Below are 18475 nucleotides of genomic sequence, written 5' to 3' on the forward strand. Positions count from 1 at the left end.
CCTTTCCCCTGGGAGTCAGACCAGGTGGTGACCCTCTGCGCCAGGAGATGAATTTCTCCTCCCCCTGCCCCCCAGGCAGCAAACGCTCTAGACCTGCTAACCCAACTCTTCCCTGGAAGAGAGCATGAGCCTGTGCCCCTGCCCCTGCTGTTCTCGATAATAAAATAGCACCATGGCTCTGTGCTTGGGGAGCCGTGCTGCTGCCGGGGCAGGATGGGAAAGATACCGTCTCCTCCCGGGCTTTGGCAATCACCAGGTTCTCCATCATCTGCCGCTGAAGGGTCAGCGTCTGCAAGGCAAAGACAGGCCTCACTGGCACTCCCTCAAGCCCGCTGTGACCGCTACCTTGTTGGAACGTCAGCCCTGCGCACGAGTGAAGGGGGATAGAGCATGGGCCAGGCCATCCGTCACATGCAGCGTGCTCAGAAAGGAACTGGCTGCACCCCAGAAATGCCCAAACTTTTGCACATGCTCCCAGAGCCCGATGCAGCTCCTGGATGGCTGGGAGTTGCAGGGCACTCTGGGTAAGGACATGCAAACAAGAGCACCTGGTGGTACAGGGCCCAGGGCCATGCAGCTGGCTGGGCAGGCCCCTCTTCAGGGCCAAGGGGCTGTGGCAGCGACTTGGAAACCAAGCTCATTTACATGCCACTACCCAGAATGCTCTGAGGCAGCAGCAACTGCAGGCTATTCCAAAGCAGGTGGGGCAGGGAGGGTGGGGGGAATGTCCTCTGGTTTTACCCCCCATTATGTCTGGGCTCCGCTGATCCATGATCCCCTTGCAGCCCCCCCGTTTCAGCACTCTGACAGCAGGGCATTGTAGGTGGCAGGGGAACCCCCTGGGCCATCCCCGCACTGGGGAGCCTGGTTTCTTGAAGAAGCAGCCATCCCAGCTGTGCTCTCCAGCAGCTCACACCCACCCTCCCACAGCTAAGACTGACCCAGAGCCATGTTGTTGAATGTGGCTCTCCCGATGCCCCAGCTGGAGAAGCCTGGCTGCCACGCAGCAGGGACTGGTACACCAGAGATCTGGGCCCCAGCACTCTGCTCTCACAGAGCCTCCGGCTGGCGTTTGTACCCATTCCACTTAGGGGAAGCCCCTGGGGAAAGCACAGAGGATGTGCCATGAAAGAACTGCCTGTTCCATGCTTCATGCTGGGAGGCTTCCTGTGGAGCCTGGCTGGGCTCCAGCCTCCCCCACCATTCCTTGCCCGCGCCAGGCGGTCTCCACTTGCCAGGGAAGTCTTCTGCACAGCCTGGCTGGGGTTCAGCCGTGCCACCCGGGCCTCGTAAGCAGCTCTCAGCTTCTGGTTCTGCAGCGATGCCTCCTCCAGCGGGGTGAGCTCCCTGGGAGGACACAAGAGCTGCGAAATTACTTGCCCTGGCCCCGCACTGAGCGTGAGACCTGGATCAGCCCTGCCCAGAATCATAGAATCATAGAATATCAGGGTTGGAAGGGACCCCAGAAGGTCATCTAGTCCAACCCCCTGCTCAAAGCAGGACCAATTCCCAGTTAAATCATCCCAGCCAGGGCTTTGTCAAGCCTGACCTTAAAAACCTCTAAGGAAGGAGATTCTACCACCTCCCTAGGTAACGCATTCCAGTGTTTCACCACCCTCTTAGTGAAAAAGTTTTTCCTAATATCCAATCTAAACCTCCCCCACTGCAACTTGAGACCATTACTCCTCGTTCTGTCATCTGCTACCATTGAGAACAGTCTAGAGCCATCCTCTTTGGAACCCCCTTTCAGGTAGTTGAAAGCAGATCAAGAGACTGCTGCATGAGACAATCCCGGGTCTCTCTTCACCCATGTTCTGACCCAACCTGGACAGGCTCAAAGGCCACACAATTCTTCCCTTCCTCACCTGGCGCAGCAGCACCCTGCACCGGGAACCTCCACGTTCTCTTCCACCAAGGAGGAAACTACTCCCCTGGCAGGAGGGGCTCATGGAACGAAACCCCATCTCCCAAGCCCCCGCCTGAGGTCCTGCCCCTCAGCATCACAGCCGGGCTCCACGCAGGCAGCTGGAATCTGGTGGCTCAGCGTGGGCAGAATGGCATGTACCAAAGAACTCCCCCTGCCAAGCTGCCTCAGGCCTGAATATCTGGGAGCCTTGACCTCTGAGGGGGGCTGCTAGAAAACCAGCACCCAGATCCTCCTTGGAGGCAAGACACAAAACTGGGGGAGCCCAGAGCTCTTTGGGGACATCCCGGGCATGGCCTGGAGGTCTCGGCAGGCAGCATCCAATTCCTTGGCCTCAGGAATGGCTGAGCTATGCAGCCGCCACCTGCTAGCCTGAAGCAGGAACACAGGGAGAGGAGAGGAGAGGAGAGGACCGGACCTCCCTGCTTGGGCCAAGCCAGCACTATGGCACATGGTTACACTGGGAAGAGATGGCTCTTCGCCCACACACAGCCCCCACAGCCTGCAGCCCCTGGAGGGCTGGGGAGATTCCACGCAACGTTCCCCAGCTCCACCTCACTTACTTTTTAGTGCCCTGAGCTTTGGTGATCTGCAGCTTCTGGAAGATCTCCGGGGGGAGGAAGGGAGACAGCTTCCCCCCCTCATCTGAGAAGACCCTGCGGTGCCTAGAGATGGGAGCAGGGCTGGGGCCTCTCTCGTGGGCTGCTGGCTTCACCTTCCCTGGGGTTGGGGGAAGATGTGGGTCAAAGCAGGTGTTTTGTTTAGAAGTTACTACAAGTAGTGAAGGCTGGCAGGAAAAGCCGGGGCTGCTGAGTGCCTGGGAGCAGCAGGGCCAGGAAAGCCAGCCCCAGCTGCTTTGTGCACCCAGAGGTCTCCAGAATGGGCACCTGAACAGGACACTGGCAGGGATTTGCTGCCCTGCTGCCTCCCGGGTCTCTGGGGTCAGCACCAGAGGCAAGGAAAGCAGGCAATGCTGCATTCCTGCTGGAAGCCAGCACCAGTCTCCCCTCCCTGGGGACTCTGCCTCCAAAGGCTCCCAACTCCTGCTGTGGGGGGAGGGGGAGAATCAATGAAACCCACCCTCTCCCTCCGCCACTACAGATCCAGGTCAGCCACCTCCTGCTGCCACTCCCCTGACCTTGGCAGACCTACCCACTCTCCCTGGGGGTGGGGGCCCAGCAGGCTAGCCTGGGCCATCCCATTCACCCTGGGTCAATAGCCCATGTGGTGGCTCTGCAACCACGTGTGTCTGCCGGAGAGAGACTGGCCCCAGCTCCCAGAGGTGACAGGCAGGTGCTTTGTGCCCCAAGCAACCTCCTTCCCCAGAGCTCAGCCCAGCAGGCCATGTCCCGTCTCCACCCTGAGGCCAGGGGCAACTCACCAAGCACAGCGGTGCTGGACTTGGCTCGCTCCAAGCACTGCTCAGCGAGCTTCAGCATCTTTGGGGTGTCGGGTGTCATGGCATCGCTCCCACCTGGCACAGGCAAGGGGTGGGGTCAGTGGGTTTCCTTTCCCAGACAGGAAGGTGCTGGAGCGAGTTTGACCCACCCAGGCCTCCAACCAGCATCAGCTCTCTTTTCCCCATGGGCTGCTTTGTGTTATAACCAACAGGCAGAGAGAGCTTGTCCTCTGCCCCACCCTCCTTGGCCAGCTGGGACACAGGGCCTGCCGCAAGGGGAAGTGTTCCCTGAGCACTGCAGCCTGCCTGTCTCCAGGGCCTTCTAAGGCAAGAGACTTTCCAAGCTGGGACCCTCCACACGACGTGGCGCGGCCTCCAGAGGCCCCCACCAGTGCCACCAAACAGGGCCCCAGAGGATTCTGGGTCCAGCAAACTGCAAGAGGTACCCAGGGAGGCCGCACCCTTTCCTGGCTGCAGAGTGCCCCAGTGCTCTGCTGACAGACTCGGCAGGTATAGTGGAACCTGAGAGTTACGAAATGACCGGTTAACCACACCCCTCACTTGGAACTGGACGTATGGAGTCAGATAGCAGAGGCACATAAAAGCAAACACTGTACAGAACAGTATAGTGTTCAACAGAAACTACTAAAAATAAAGGGAAAGTTTAAAAAAAGATTTGACAGGGTAAGGAAACTGTTTCTGTGCTTCTTTCATTTAAAAGCAGCATTCTTCTTCTGCCTAGTAAAGTTTCAAATCTGTATTAAGTCAAGGTTCAGTTGTAAATTTTTGGAACCACCACCATAATGTTTTGTTCAGAGTTATAAACATTTCAGAGTCACGGCTAGCCTCCATCCCCGAGGGGTTTGTTACTCTGGGGTTCTACTGGATTTGCTGATCCACTCGTCCAGACTGCGGCTATGTGAAGACTGAATATGGTTATATAATCATAGAATATTAAGGATGGAAGAGACCTCAGGAGGTCATCTAGTCCAACCCCCTGCTCAAAGCAGGACCAACACCAACTAAATCATCCCAAGACCAACACCAACTAAATTATCTGTGTTTCCGGCACAGAGGCAGCCAACAAGGTGAAGCTGTTCCTCATTCCTTTAGTCCTTGGCACATACACGCAGTCAGACGGTGCATAAACCGGCTGCACTACACAGGGCCTGCCTGAAAGCCCAGAACTCCACAGCGGGCCCAGGGGACAGGTGTCAGGCCATGAAGGAAAATGAATGTTTCAGGGCTGTGAAGCCTTCGGAGAGTGAAGGAAAAGCAGTCCAGTGTCTGCTTTTCACCAGGGAAGTGGCAAGTCTGGTGGTTAGTGCTGGAAAGTTTTGCTAGACACTGCTTGCTAGTGGGAATCTTGAGGGTCCGCAGTTCCCTTCCACCAAGGGATGCTGCTGCGTGCATGTGGGTAGAGAGCAACACTGCCAGGCACGTGACTGTACATCGTCCGCTGCCCACCCCCACACAATCCCGGCCACCTTCCAGGTGGCTGGAGGAATGAGGCAGCTGTGACTGGAGCGTGGAGACAGCTACTCCGTGCCAGAGAGCTGTCCCAGCCTGGCTGTATTTCTTTAGGGAGGTGTACAGAACTCACACAGCTCACTTGTACAGTCATTAAATTGTGGGTTAAACCACAGAGCCCCACCCCTGCTGAAGCAGACTCCCAGGCTGGGGGTTCTCATTACAGCTTTTAATCTCTGGAGGCTCCGTCCAAATATCAGGCGAGTGCCTCCAAGGGGGTAACTAGGCAGTGACCCACCCTTCGGAGGATGGGAGAGAACAGCGTTTTAGCCAGAGGCAAAGCCGTTTTGTACCTTTCGCTGCTTCCTCCAGCAGGGCCTGGGAAATGTAGCTAATGCTCTTCAGGTACTCCACGTAGGCCTCCTATCGACCAGAAGGGACAGAGAAGGCGGGGCTCAGGAGCAGCTGGTTCTACTAAATTCACCTGTACCAAGCACCATCCGCCCACCCATTCACCCAGAAATCAGAGCCACAGAACCTGCAGGCCTGACCCACTGTGCAGCCGACCCCCCAGCTGAAGCGCATCAAAGGAACCCAGAGAGTGCAGGGGGGGCCTCTTTTGGGAGAAAGGCTGGGGGAGGTGGTGGGTCCCCACACCCCAGTCTCACAGGGTTCTGTACAGCGCCAGCACTGTGGAATCTAAGGGTTCACTCCCCCCGGTTCCGAGAGCCCCTTGCGTGGTCACGTCTTACACCAGCCCCCCGGCGCTAGGAGCACGCCGCGTCCTGCAGCAGGCACCCGAGAGAAGCGGAGACGCAGACCCTGTCATCCATCCACACGCCCTGTACAGGCCAACACAGAGACCGGACAGCGAGTGCCCACGGGCAGGCCCGGGCAGGCCCCAGACCTGGGCGCAGGGTCTGCTCCCAGGAGAGGCCTTGGCAATTCTGCACCCCCCGCCTAGCAAGAGGTCACCAGCTAAGGGCTGTTGTAGGAACCTGGGGCCCTGCCCTGCCCCTCCCGGCTGCCAACACAACCAGGCCCGGGCGCCCCCCCGGGCGGCAGGGAAAGCCCCGCCCAGCCCCCGGTGCAATCACGGGTGGGAAGAGCCCCGCGCTGTGTCGTGGGCCCCGCCCCCCAGCCCGGACACGGGGGGGCCGTGGACCAGCACCGCCCCCCCCGGGCCCGCGAGGCCGCCCCCAGCCGCGTGCCAGCGCTGGGCACAAGGCCGCCCCCACGCGGGACACAGCGGGGCCCACGCGCGGGACACGGGGGGCGCCGCCCAGCCCCGCTCACCCGCGGCCGGTTCCCGGTGTCCAGCTCGATCGCCGCGGCCGCCAGCTTCATGGCGCTTTGCAGCGGCTTCACCGCCCCGTCCCCGCCGGCGGCCATGACGGGCCGGGGCCGGGCCGGGCCCCTCTGCGCTCGGAGCCCGCGGGGCCGGGGCCGGGGCTGAGCCGCAGCTGCAAGCAGCGACCATGCTGCTACTGCGCATGCTCAGTGACGCCTCCCGCCAGGCTCGCCCGGCCGGGAGGGGGCTCGTGGCGGCCGGGCTGGTCTGTGCAGCGCCGGGCACCTTTGCGGGGCAGCTAGCGCTGAGCGGCCGGGCTGGAGCCCGGCCGGTCCGAGCTGTGCCAGGGCTGGCCCCTCAGGGGACCCGCCCCCCCCCGGCTTTCCCTGGGGAGCCGTCTAGGTCGCCCGACCGGCGGGGCTGGGGCTTCCCTTTCCCCTGAGCCCGCGGCGGCTACCCAGACTGCACCGTGCGGCCGTGTCCGAGCACCCCACAGACCCCCGTGGGCTTATCCGTGCAGCCCTCCTCCGCCCCCTTGGGTAGTGACCGATCAGGAGCCCCGTTCCGCAAGAGGGGAAACCGAGGCACGGATCCGTGGAAGGACTCGCCCACGTTCAGGAGTCTGCAGCAGAGCCAGGACAAGAAGCCCAGTACCCACACACCAGACCAAAAAGCTTTTTGTTAGTTCAAAGACCATCCGAAAAACTATTATTAAATCCACCCCCCTCCTTTGGTTCTTTGCAAGAGCGTGCTGGGCACCCCGGACAAACACGGGGAGCTGGTCCCTGCCTCAGGGCGTGGACAGACCCCGGGGGCCCGGTCAGGGGTCCGGACTGTCCGGAGGCAGGCGGGTAAAAGGCTCCGTCCACCTTTCCAGAAGCGCCCAGGCGGAAGGGAGGCTCCGGGCCCGCGGCGGCAGCTGGTAACCCGGAGGAAGGGGCTGTACAGGGGCGAGGGCGGGCTCAGCGGAACGCCCCTCCACGCAGGACACGCCAGCCGGCTGCGGGGAGGGAGAACTCAGCCGCGGGCGGAAGGGTCGGCTCAGGTCTCCGAGTCCAAGGCGGGCCAGAGCCCAGCGCGCGGTGGGCGCCCCCCGGCCACAGCACCCGCCAGCTCAAACCGCTGCCCCGCGGGGGCCGTGCGTGGGGCCAATCCCGCAGGATCCACCTTGTCGTGGGCGGAAATCCCTCGCCCTCGGGGTGGCCGAGATAAGCGACCGAATGCGGCGGCCGCCCCCTGGAGCCGCCCCCCCCCCCGGGCTGGCGGCACGAGGACGGGGGGGGCGCGGGGCCGGGACACGCGTGGGGCGGGGCTCGGCTGCGCTCGGCTCCTCCGGGCCGCCAGGGGCCGCTGTGCCCCCGCCGCGGCCCCCGCCAGCCCCAGCGCCGAGGCGGGAGGCGCCCGCAGCGGGCCCTGGGCGGCGGCGGCGATGAAGCGGGATCGGCGCGGCCGGTTCCTGTCCCTCGCCGGCGGGCGCAGGCCGGAGCCCCGGGCGGGGAGCGGGCGGCGGGGCCGCGCTGCCCGGGAGGCGGCGGCGGCGGCGGCGGCCGGGGCGGGGCCGGGGGCGCGCGGGGCCCCGGCGCCGCCCGAGCCGGAGGACGGCGCCGAGGAGGCAGGTGGGTGCCGGCGGGGCAGGGACCGGACCGGACCGGACCCGACCCGCGCCCCTCCCCCACCCCGGGCCTGAGCCCTGGCGCCCCCGCGGGCTGGGGGGGCCGGTCTCCGGGCCGCCTCTGGGCAGTCTGGCCCCGCCCGTCACCGTGGCCTCTGAGCCCTCCCGTGCCCGGCCCGGCTGGCCCTGCTTCCGTCCACCCCCCGGAGCGAGCCGGCGGGCGAGGAGGGCCCGGCCCCAGGGCGCAGGAGGCCTTGGGGCAGGCCCCGCTAGCCCCGCAGGGTGGCCCGGGGTCGGGGCCGCGGGGCCGCGGAGTTGGCAGGGCCCGGAGGAGTGGGGGAGAGGGGCCGGGGCCGGGGCCGGGGCCGGGGCCGGGCCGTCCCGGGAGCAGCAGCCCTGCGCCTGGGCCCTGCGCGGCAGCCGGAGCTCGGGGCGGCGGGGCCCGGGCTCCTTCGCCCGGGAAACGCGGTTTCTGCTAGCAGGGGAGGAGCCGTGGGCGACTGTCACTCCAGGCACAGAAAGCGGCAGGACACCCGTCCCCTGTCCCTTCTCCTCCGAAGAGACGTGCGTGGGGCCCGCCTGGGAAGAGGGTTGGAGGGGTTTAGCTGCTGGCAGGGCGGCACTCCTTCGTGGAAGAAGAGAGAGACGTGGGGGAAATAGCAGTGCCTGGTCCAGATTGTGGGATTAGAAATCTGCCGGAAAGAAGCAGCGTTAGGAAGTTGTCTGTTCAAGTGAAATGTAGAGTCCGCAGTAAGTCACGGCCACTGATTAGTGTGACAGAATACAATGAGCTCATTGGGGCACAGGCTGGCTAACCCTTTCAGCCTTTAAAGGCGCCCCCGCCCCTTATGCGATGGATATGAAAGGTTTCCACTGGCAGCGAGGCGAGTCGGGATGCGAATTACAAGTGTTATCAGCGCCCTGCTTCCGGGCGTGAGCTGGTGCTCGCTCCGGGGGGGAAGTACGAGCTCTCCCTGACAGTGCGCTCCGCCAAGCGTGTGGGCTGTTCTGAAGTGCCAGCACTGGACGCCGCAGACAAGTGGCCTTTGAGAGCGCACTGATTCTGTACGAACCTGTACAGATGTGTGCGCCTTGAGGGTTGTGCCTAAAACCGCTACATTGCCTGTTTGAAGGGGAAACATTCTTTTCAAAGCAGAGACAGTTGCACATGAAGTCAAGTTGCAACATTTGTAATATAACTAATGATAAAACCCTACCAAAAGCCATCAGTAGTGTCTGAGCTTTCTCCTGCCTGTAAAGACACTCCGAATTGAGCAGGGAGGGCTTTTACGGCCATGTGCTGCTCCCCATCTGCAGAGCGTTGTGCAGTTCAAGGCAGTCATCTCTTCAGTGCAGACGTGGGTGAGGGGAATGGGCTAGGTGACTGCTTGGATTCCCTGGTATCAGAAGGGGTTGCAGCTCCCACCTGTCCCCCTCCTAGCGTTCATTGGTACATACTGCCCTCCCCGTACAAAACCCCCGAGCCTGTGAAACGGCTGTGCACTCAGCTGAGCATGGTGGGGGCTTTGGGGCAGGAGGAGAAGCTGTAGTGCAGGGAGGGTGTAGGGAGGCCAAGGTTAAGGCTGACCAGTTGGGGAAGGCCCATGGGCTTTTCTGGTTCTGGCTGGATGACATCGCTGTTGCACTGACATTAACCCAGTTTTCCACAAATGCCGTTATTAGGGTTCTGGACACTGACATTATTGACCTGTCAAGTGGGCTAAGCACAGCTGTTAACTTTAACAGGGTGGCTAGGGCCTGAGTGATCAGTGCTTGGTTTCTGTGTCTACTGCACACTGGGGGCTGTGCACTGTGAAGCTTTAAGATTTGAAATGTTGCACTGGCTTCTCAGAGGCATGTGCTGTAGGGTCAGTGGGCAGAAATTTCTTATGTGTTCCCTTGCTGGGTCAGGTGTCGGGCAAGCCCATGTGGACAGAAGTCAGTCAGTGGTCTGTATGCAGCTGGGGAGTAAGTGGATACAGTGGCATCGTAGTCACCCACCCCCTGGAGGAGTTAGTTTTTGAGAGAGACTTGTCACTGCTGCTGCCAGTTAGTAACTGTCACTTTGTGTAAGGGCAGAACTGAAATCCTCTTTACAGGGTAGTTCAGCAGGAGTGCAGTAGGCCGCCATGGGAGGGTCGGAGAGTCACACTCGGGCATGGTGCTGGGCCAGCAGGCTGCTCAGTCCTTAGGCAGGCGGGGTGTGTTACTTTGAAGTAATCCCTTGTGGGTTGACAAACTCTAGAGGGGGAGGTTTGTGTCCCATCATGCTGCTTAATCCCATTTCACTGGTGCCCTTGCTTGTCCTGAACACAGGTTTACACAGCAATGGTTGCTGGCTTCTCCAATGCAGCTGTTCCTTTAACTCCTCAGGCATGACTACCTTGATGTTGGGCTGGAGTGAAGGAGTGCCCGGGTTGCTCTGCACCCAAGACTCTTGAGGCAGTGCACTGGCTTAGAGTGAAGTCATAGGTGTTCGCACAGTACAAATGTTGCACAACAAAGGGCCACAACCATGTCTGGCCTGTTGTGTTAGGTGCTGTACAAACACACGACAGTCCCTGTACATTTGTAAGAACTGACTTATTTTCATCCTTCCTTCTTACTTAGGAATCGGTAGAGCCCTGAGCACAGGGTATTGCCGACTCTGCCATGGGAAGTTTTCCTCCCGGAGCTTGCGGAATGCTTTCGGGAAGGTCCCTGTAACAGGAGAGAACTCAGAGAAGCAGCGACGTGTGGATCAAGTGTTCTTCACAGATTTTCAGCGACTGGTCGGGGTAGCAGTCCGACAAGATCCTGCTCTGCCGCAATATGTCTGCAAGAAATGCCATGCCCAGTTTTACAAATGTCGCAGCATCCTCAAAACATTTATTCAGAGGGTGAATGCGTCTCCCACAGGCCATATAAAGTCAAAAGGAAAGTATGTGTTGAGCTTTTTTATTCCCGTTCATTTTTTAAGTCATAAATTTCTGTATATTTGTATATGTTAGTTTACTTGTGGAATTTCCAGGCACTGAACTCCCTGGACAGTATGTATTTTTAGCAGCTGTAAACAGCTAATGGCTGAATCTGTTTTCTCTGTAGACAGCATGTGATCCTTTAGCTGCTACTGCCACGTTTAGATACCTTAGTGTTGTTACTGCCCTGTCTCTAGCTGCTACTGTGTTCCTGACTTGCTGTCTCCCTGGAAGAGATTCTTCATGTGCTGCTTTGTCTTGTGTGTAGGAGCGGTGATGTGCAGCCACAGCCAGATACAGAAGCCCCCTGTTTGGGTAAGCGCAGTACAGAATTACTTGGAACTATTTTTTGTTTGTTCTGTGATACTGTCGAAGAAGGGTTTGGGGTTTTCGACTGGACACTCAGACAGACGCCACTAACTTGAAATCTGGTCATTTAAAGAAGTTCCCTTCAGTTTGTTCCTTTAGTGCATTTGACAGTTGTGTGTGTCTAGCCAGTGTCACTTCTTCATGGTCCTTTGTACTTCCTGGGTCGTGCAGTGCTCTGGGATCTCGCCTGTTCACTCTCCTAGCAGGTTCCACACAAGGGGGTTTCCAGGAGTGGCATCAGCTGAAGAGGCAGCAAGGCGCACAGAGAGGGGAAGAGGGCTGGGACTGAGTATATCTCATCACGTTCTTGGGCCTGCCCAAAAGCCCCTCAAAGCCAGCAGAGAAGCAGAAAACAGCTTTGTAGTATTCCTGATTTATCAGGTTATTTTTTAAAACCAGTCCATTAAATTCCAGTTGATGCGTTCTTTTAAAAAGTGCTTTTGGGTCCTCTGCCTGCCTGAGCTTCCCCATCAACTCTGGATGTTTTCTAGCCACACTCTTCAGATGTTTTTAAATGGTTCAGCTTAGCTGTTGGGCATGGCATAAAGAGGCAGATAGATACCAGAGCAACCCATCACCATGCTATGCAAGTGGGGGTAAGCACCGTCCAACAGCCTGGTACTGCCAAAGCGACTAACTGCTTGCATGCTCTTCTTTCCCCTTTGAACAGTAGACCTGATCACATCCAGCCCCCAGTGCCTGCATAATTTGGTTACGTGGACCCACAACCATGCGGGGAACTGCCAGTCTGTGCCAAGCCTGCAGAGTGTGTTATCTTCCGAGTACTGTGGGATAATTCGAGCCGTGTGGGGCTGTGGAGATGGGCATGACTATGTTATGGATACAGATTCTGATTGCAGCACAGTGCTTGTCGATAATGCCTTGTCTGTTACGTGGGAATGGAACAAGAGCACAGCACAGCGTTTGACTGACAACGGGGCAAGTGCAGACAATGCTGGGGCTGCTTCTGCTCCCAGGCCCCAGCTTGCCCCAGCAAGGACAGTCACTTGCGAGCAGCCAGTAAACAAAGGGACCACATCAGAGCCACTAAGCGCAGAGAATCAGTTGCCACAGAGCAGGAATTCATCTCATTCACAACAGGACAGTCCAGTCCCTTCCCAGGAGAAAAGTCTGCCCCAGTCAGCCTCTCCACTGAGCAGTCCCCCAGGTAAGAGGTTTGCCTAAAAAGTGACCTCCAACAGTATGGGGAAGGTGAAGGCCCTTTTCCCCAGACCCGGAGGCTGGGTCCATGCAGAACTTTCTGACAGTGCTATCACCTCTGGAATGGGTGGTCCTCCAGGATGGCATAGACAGCAATCGAAAGCACCTAAAACTCAGTCCATGTTGATGTTAGAAACTGAGCTTTGCAGAAAAGGAAGTGTACTTAAAAATAAACCGTGGAAGCTGGGCTCTGAGCACAGGGCTGGGGGCCAGAAGCACCTAGATTCAAATTGTGGCTTTGCCACGGACTTGCTTTGTGGCCTTGAGCAAGTCATTTTGCCTCTTTGTGCCCAAGTTTCCCCATCTGTTGATGGGGATGAGACCTGCTTCTGCCCCAGTGGAGATTCCAGATGATAAGTGCAGAGTGAGCGAAATGGGCCTTGGTGGGGAGGACGGCTCCTCTGCAATCTGGGAGCGCTCTGTATGTGTTTCCCAGGCTGTTCCATGAATCGTGTGCAGGTGTTTTAGAGAGAACCATTTGTACAGTTCAGTGCAGTTGTTAGCTCTTCGCTCCTGTGCTACACTACCATAGTTTCCCTCATTGTTAATAAATAAAAGGTGGGTCGCTGGGTGGATGGCCTTGCCTCCTCCCTCTCCAGCACCACAGCAGGTGTGTGGTGAACCAGGGAGCGCCTGGTCACTGCCCTCAGACATTCATGGGGAACTTTCCAGCATGATTCCAGCAGTGGACCAGTAAGTACTTAGTGTTAAGAGAGCTGCTTCCATTCACCCTGTAGGCCTGATTTGGCACCTTCATCTCTTGTCCCTTCTCAAGGTGACATGTGTGACACCACTAGGGATTATCTCCTGACTTTAAACAGGTGGGTTTGGGTGACTCCACCTTGTGTTCTGGATCATGCATCTGAAAAAGGCGTGAGTGAGACTTCCTGGGGCTGACAAGAGGAAATGTAATTGAAAGCTGCTTAGTCTCAGATATATTACAACTACAAATCAGAAACTGGTATGGGTCAGAACCAAGGGTGTTTATATGGGCATTTGGGCAAAAAGGATCCATAACAGTTCCTAGAGTATAGGAGGTGAAGGCCCCAGGTCTTATAAAGCTCTGCAGTCGCATATGTGGTTAACCCATCCTCAAAGAGAGTGTACGTAGCCAGCTGCTATGAGTGAATTCTTCAATGTTTGCTGGCTTCTTTTAGCTGCTTTTTGTTTGTAATACGCAGCGTTCTCTTTTATTTCCTAGGACAGTTGAGTGGGAAGCAGATTCTGTCTTCAACATCGGATGAGCGGGTAAAAGACGAGTTCAGTGACCTTTCTGAGGGGTGAGAGAAGAGTGGGTTTAAAATAGCCTAAATGTTCTTTGCAAGCATGAAAATGGTCAGCTGAGGGGATCTCATTCTCCAGTGTGACCTGGTCATGGGAGACCCCCTTCCTCCCTTGGACCCAGCATCTGGCAGACTGCTTTTTTTGTAGTGATCTTGATAAAAATTCACTGAGCTGACACCCCGGATTTGTTTTTCCTAATTGTGTCCCATTTTTCTTTAAATGGCATTTGGAGTCCCTGATAGATGTTTTAGCAGCTTCTGAAAAAGTTTCCCAGCAGAGCTGCCCTATGTCTTTCAAGGACCCAGTTTGGTATTGCCCAGCTCTGTGCTGGGTCTGGTGAGATGGTTGCCAGCACTGCAGGTCCATCTAGCTTCGTATTCAGTCTCATAGTTCGTTCTCATAGTTCTCGTTCGTTCTCAGCTACTGAGAGTCTGGATTCCAGAATAGTCATTGGTGTGGATATCTAAAGGAGACTCCATCTTGGTTGTCAGATATCGGACTGCACTTAGCGAAATCTTGTCTTTACTTACAAAAGGAGCGTGTTTGATGTGAACTTGCTGAGTGGCAGTAAATGACACTTAGAGCCTCTCAATTTTTGCGATCATCATAACCCCGCGTAACAGTGAAAGAAGATTCGGTCAAGATTCCCAAAAGAGGGTGTCTAAAGTAAAGTTCCTAAATAAGTGACCGTTTAGTAGAGTTGTTCTGTGTCAAAAGTACTAACCTGCCATTTGCAAGCCTAATTACAAAATGTAGCTGAGAGCCTGAAAAATCTTACATAGAAGATGCCAGAATGCTCTGTCGTCTCCTTCTTAACCCCAGGATTATTTTGGTTTCTATAACTAGGATAAAAAGCCCAAGCCTATTGGCTGCTGTTAGGAGAATGTGGAATGAGCTGCAGAGTAATTAACTTTGTGTCAGAACAATTGTATTACGTTCTTGCTCTGCAAAATTGCCTGTCCTATTGCAGAGGTTGGTTGTGACAATTCCACTCTTACAACTTCCAATAATTCTCTTTAACTGCATGGCCAGACTTTTTTCTCATTACAATACTCATTTATTTTTGCTGTGCTGTAGTCTCCAAAGTAGTAGATTTTGCAGTTTCAAGTGTTCCTTGGCATGTGGTTTTCTTTCTTGCTTTAAGAGATGATGTGGGAAGAGACTGTTTTGCACCTCAGTTGCCATAACTTTTTGTGCAGGAGATTAAAGAACAAATATTGATGTCTGCTAAAGAAACCAGCAAATTGGAGTGTTAGTGCTGAAGTTTCATCCAAACCATGTATAATAAAGTTTCTTCTCTTTCTCAGAGACTTCTTGAGTGAAGATGAAAATGATAAGAGAACCTTGCAATCTTCAGATGACTCCTTTGAGCCTTATCCGGAAAAGAAGTAAGGGGCTTTTTTAAACACTGAACTTGGTTCTGGTGCCTCTGTTTATCCACAGAATAGGTATAGCATAGGCATTAGCGTCCCTTGACCCACTTCTTTGGTTTTTTTTGGGATGGGGGAGGCCAACCAAGGGAAGAAATTTTTTTTTTTCTCTCACATGACCCAGAACTCAAACTTTCCACATCTCCCTCACTCCCTTCCTAACCTGTTGGCACGTAGAGATGTGATTTACGGAGCCTCAGTAGAATGATTCACTGAGCTGCACAGCAGGTGAATGTGATCTATCAGGGGCTGCATTCCTCCTCCTCCCCCACTCATGTGCAGAGAGCACGTGTGCTTCTCTAGACCTTTACTGTGCTACTCTCAGGTTAAATGGCTGAGCTAGTTGGGCCATTTCAGTTGAAATTAGACTTGAATTAAATAAAAATGAAATATCAAACATTCTCATTCATCTCTTTCTATTGTTGTTCTTTGCCATAGGGGGTCCAACAAAAAGAGTGAAAATAAAGAAGCGAAGAAGGCTGAAGAGCCCAAAATAAGAAAGAAGCCAGGACCAAAGCCAGGCTGGAAAAAAAAGATCAAATGTGAAAGGTAACTGAACTGAGCAAGGAGGCATGAGACCCTTTGAGATGAGCACAGTCTCACTGGCGTAATTCTCTGTTTTTCAGGGAGGAGCTGCCTACCATCTACAAGTGTCCTTACCAGGGATGCACAGCGGTGTACAGAGGGGCCGATGGCATGAAGGTAAGTTAAGAATTAACATGTGGCTTGTGTTATTTCCAGTGTAGGTGCTGTGAGCTATTAAAGGGGGACGAGACACCTTTCATGTGAGTAGAGAATTAAGAATGGTATCTGGGCATTCTGTTCCCTTCTCTTGAACGATGGGGATGGGGTAGGTCAAAGTGAATAGTTCAGCTGTGTGACCCGTGTAGTGTCAGAGGTCTTTGTTCCATTCCAAGTGGAAAGAGGAACTGGTCTCTGACGCATGCTGTGTCCTGATGTTCAGCCATTGGCTTGCTGGGGAGCCCTTTTGGAAATGCTGCTGGCTAAATGAGCTGCTTTGTGCCTAATGTTGGTGGAAAGACTGTTTAACAATGTTCTATTAAAGTCCTACAGAACAATGGACTTTCAGGCTTGGATGCAAGCTTGAGTTGTTTCATATAGTGAAACTAGCTGGGATGTGTAGGCCTGCATTGCTGACTTTTGCCACTGAGCCTTCTGGCTTGTGCTATGTAAGCTATTGATTAGGAGTGTGAACTAACTTCTGACCCCTAGTAGGGTATAAAAGACTCCTGTCTCCAATCCTTATTTTTAGAAACACATAAAGGAGCATCATGAAGAAGTGCGGGAGAGGCCTTGTCCCCACCCTGGCTGCAACAAGGTGTTCATGATCGATCGGTACCTACAGCGCCATGTGAAACTCATTCATACAGGTACTTCCTGCTGACAGTGGCTGCTCACAACCGAAGGGAGGGTGTTATGCAAGAACAAGATGATGACTTCACTGTGCCAAGACCTTGTGTTGGGTATGAAACTGCCCTGTCACTGTGGTATTTGCTTAACACCCCTCCCCACCTTTCCACTGTTTGTTTGATACTGATAGGCCCCCAGGCTATGCTATCTTCTGGGAGGATTTGAGCTATTTCCCACATCAGGTGCTAGTGAAGGAACTTCATGGTTTAGCTTAAATTGCTTCCGGTAAACATGGGCTTCTGTGTATCAACATTTGAGGTGCTAAGGTGTCAGCAGTGCCAGTGACTCCTTCACCATCTCTGTTCTCCCTGCAGAGGTACGGAATTATATCTGTGATGAATGTGGGCAGACCTTCAAACAACGTAAACACCTCTCAGTCCATCAGATGCGCCATTCAGGAGCAAAGCCCCTCCAGTAAGTGCACTTTGGTCCTTATACACATCATAGTGGTGTAATAAAGTAAATGAATAGACAGGGTCACTGATTAGACCCCTTTAAAATGTGAAGCCCTACTAGCTTCTTAAAGTGTGTGTGACCTATTTGTTCAGTCTTCCTAAACCCTGCAGCACTTTGATTAAAGAATACTGAAAACCATAATGTGGAATCTGTATGGTTTCCTTCCACTAGTCATGGAGTGTATAGTTAAATGTTGTTTAGAAAAAGGCCCCATCCAAGAATCTTACTGTAAGATGTTGACGTTTTCATCAGAAAATGCAGATTGGAAGTTGAGGGAGATTAGGTAGTGGTCACATTTCTGAAAGCCAAGGTAAGGAATTCATTTAGAGACACTTCTCTGAAGTCAGGTTCAGAAAAGTTCAAATAAACTAGGGCCTGGAAGAAGTCCTTTCATGACTGGAAAACAGAGTCCTGGTGGACCTGCTGCCTATGCTAGGAAGTGTAGGGATTTCTCTGCCCTCTCAGCGTACCAGCAGGGAGGTGATGTAACTAAAGGGAGACATTTCCTGGCTGTACATTGGGTTTGTGACTAATCATGATCTGAACCAATTGTGAGTCTCCCTTTACTGGTCAAACTAGCTAGACAGTTATCTGCTTCCAAGATTCCTTTGAGCTCCACCCCACTGCACTCCCTTTGCAGGCTCACTCTCAAGCTTTCTAATTTGTGTTGCCTCAGCTCCCAGTAGATGCAAAAATTGGTAAGTAATAAGGACAGGTCACTGATTCAGAGAAGTCTGGATTGCTTGATAAACTGGGTGCTAACAATACGCATTTTAATATAGATATAAACATATACATCTGGGAACAAATGTAGGCCATACTTACAGGATAGGGGACTCTATCCTGGGAAGCAGTGACTCTGAAAAAGATTGGTGGGGTGTAGTGGATAATCAGCTGAACATGAGTGCTCACTGTGGCCAGAAGAGCTAACTGTGATCCTGGGATGTATAAACAGGGAAACAGAGAGGTTATTTTACCTCTGTTTGGCACTAGTACAACTGCTGTTGGAATCCTGTGTCCAGTTCTGCTAGCCCCAGTTTAAAAAACATGTTGATAAATTGGAGAGCCCTGCAAATGAGTAACAGATTAGAAAACGTGCCTTGTAGTGACTGAGCTCTGAGTCAATCTGTTTAGTTTAACAAAGAGAAGGTTAAGGGATGACTAGATTATCTACATGGGGAACAAATATTTTGTAATGGGCTCTTCAATCTAGCAGAGAAAGGTACAACTTCTAGCCATTGTCTTAGACGTTCAGACTGGAAATAAGGTGTACATTCTTAACAGTGAGGGTATTTAGCCATTGGAATGGTTTACCAAGGGTTGTGGTGGATTCTCCATTACTGGCACTTCTTAAATCAAGGGTGGATGTTTTTCTAAAAGATAGAACTTCCCCATAATTCCTACATTATGTCCTGTGTTATATCACTATGGTCCCTTCTGGCCTTGGAATCTATGAATGAGATGCCTTCAGTAGCTTAGCATTTCTTGTACTGTGCTGCTCCAGTATCTTCCCCGCCCCATGCACAAGAGATGTTCTGCTGAAATAGTATTCGGTGTCACCTATCTTATTCTTCATATTCCTAAACCCATTTACCCAGATTATTGCTGAGCAGGAACAGAAGATTTTTTTT

General features: G+C 54.2%; 2 protein-coding genes across 13 annotated transcripts in view; one reads left to right on the forward strand and one right to left on the reverse strand.

Moving 5' to 3' along the window:
* The window catches only part of VPS9D1 (VPS9 domain containing 1), a 25969-nt gene extending 18658 nt beyond the window's left edge, over positions 1–7311 (reverse strand). For 5 of the 8 annotated variants that reach the window (XM_073308274.2, XM_073308279.2, XM_073308275.2 and 2 more), the window contains exons 1-5: positions 6090–6945; positions 3306–3398; positions 2488–2644; positions 1236–1347; positions 227–289 (exon numbers count right to left, since the gene is read on the reverse strand). In XM_073308274.2, the coding sequence (XP_073164375.1) occupies positions 227–289; positions 1236–1347; positions 2488–2644; positions 3306–3398; positions 6090–6288 (624 nt within the window). In that variant the 5' untranslated portion in view covers positions 6289–6945. The other 3 variants (XM_073308276.2, XM_073308273.2, XM_073308278.2) reach the window with 2 other exon arrangements.
* ZNF276 (zinc finger protein 276) overlaps positions 7138–18475 on the forward strand; it is a 22702-nt gene continuing 11364 nt past the window's right edge. The window contains exons 1-10 of one of the 5 annotated variants that reach the window (XM_073308283.2): positions 7138–7700; positions 10307–10616; positions 10922–10968; positions 11693–12190; positions 13445–13523; positions 14835–14915; positions 15396–15506; positions 15584–15659; positions 16231–16348; positions 16703–16802. In XM_073308283.2, coding sequence (XP_073164384.2) covers positions 7514–7700; positions 10307–10616; positions 10922–10968; positions 11693–12190; positions 13445–13523; positions 14835–14915; positions 15396–15506; positions 15584–15659; positions 16231–16348; positions 16703–16802 — 1607 coding nt within the window. In that variant the 5' untranslated portion in view covers positions 7138–7513. The remainder of the gene's footprint in view (positions 7701–10306; positions 10617–10921; positions 10969–11692; positions 12191–13444; positions 13524–14834; positions 14916–15395; positions 15507–15583; positions 15660–16230; positions 16349–16702; positions 16803–18475) is intronic. The other 4 variants (XM_073308284.2, XM_073308286.2, XM_073308285.2 and 1 more) reach the window with 4 other exon arrangements.

Source organism: Lepidochelys kempii, chromosome 12 (assembly GCF_965140285.1).
Source record: "Lepidochelys kempii isolate rLepKem1 chromosome 12, rLepKem1.hap1, whole genome shotgun sequence".
Taxonomy (NCBI): Eukaryota; Metazoa; Chordata; order Testudines; family Cheloniidae; genus Lepidochelys; species Lepidochelys kempii.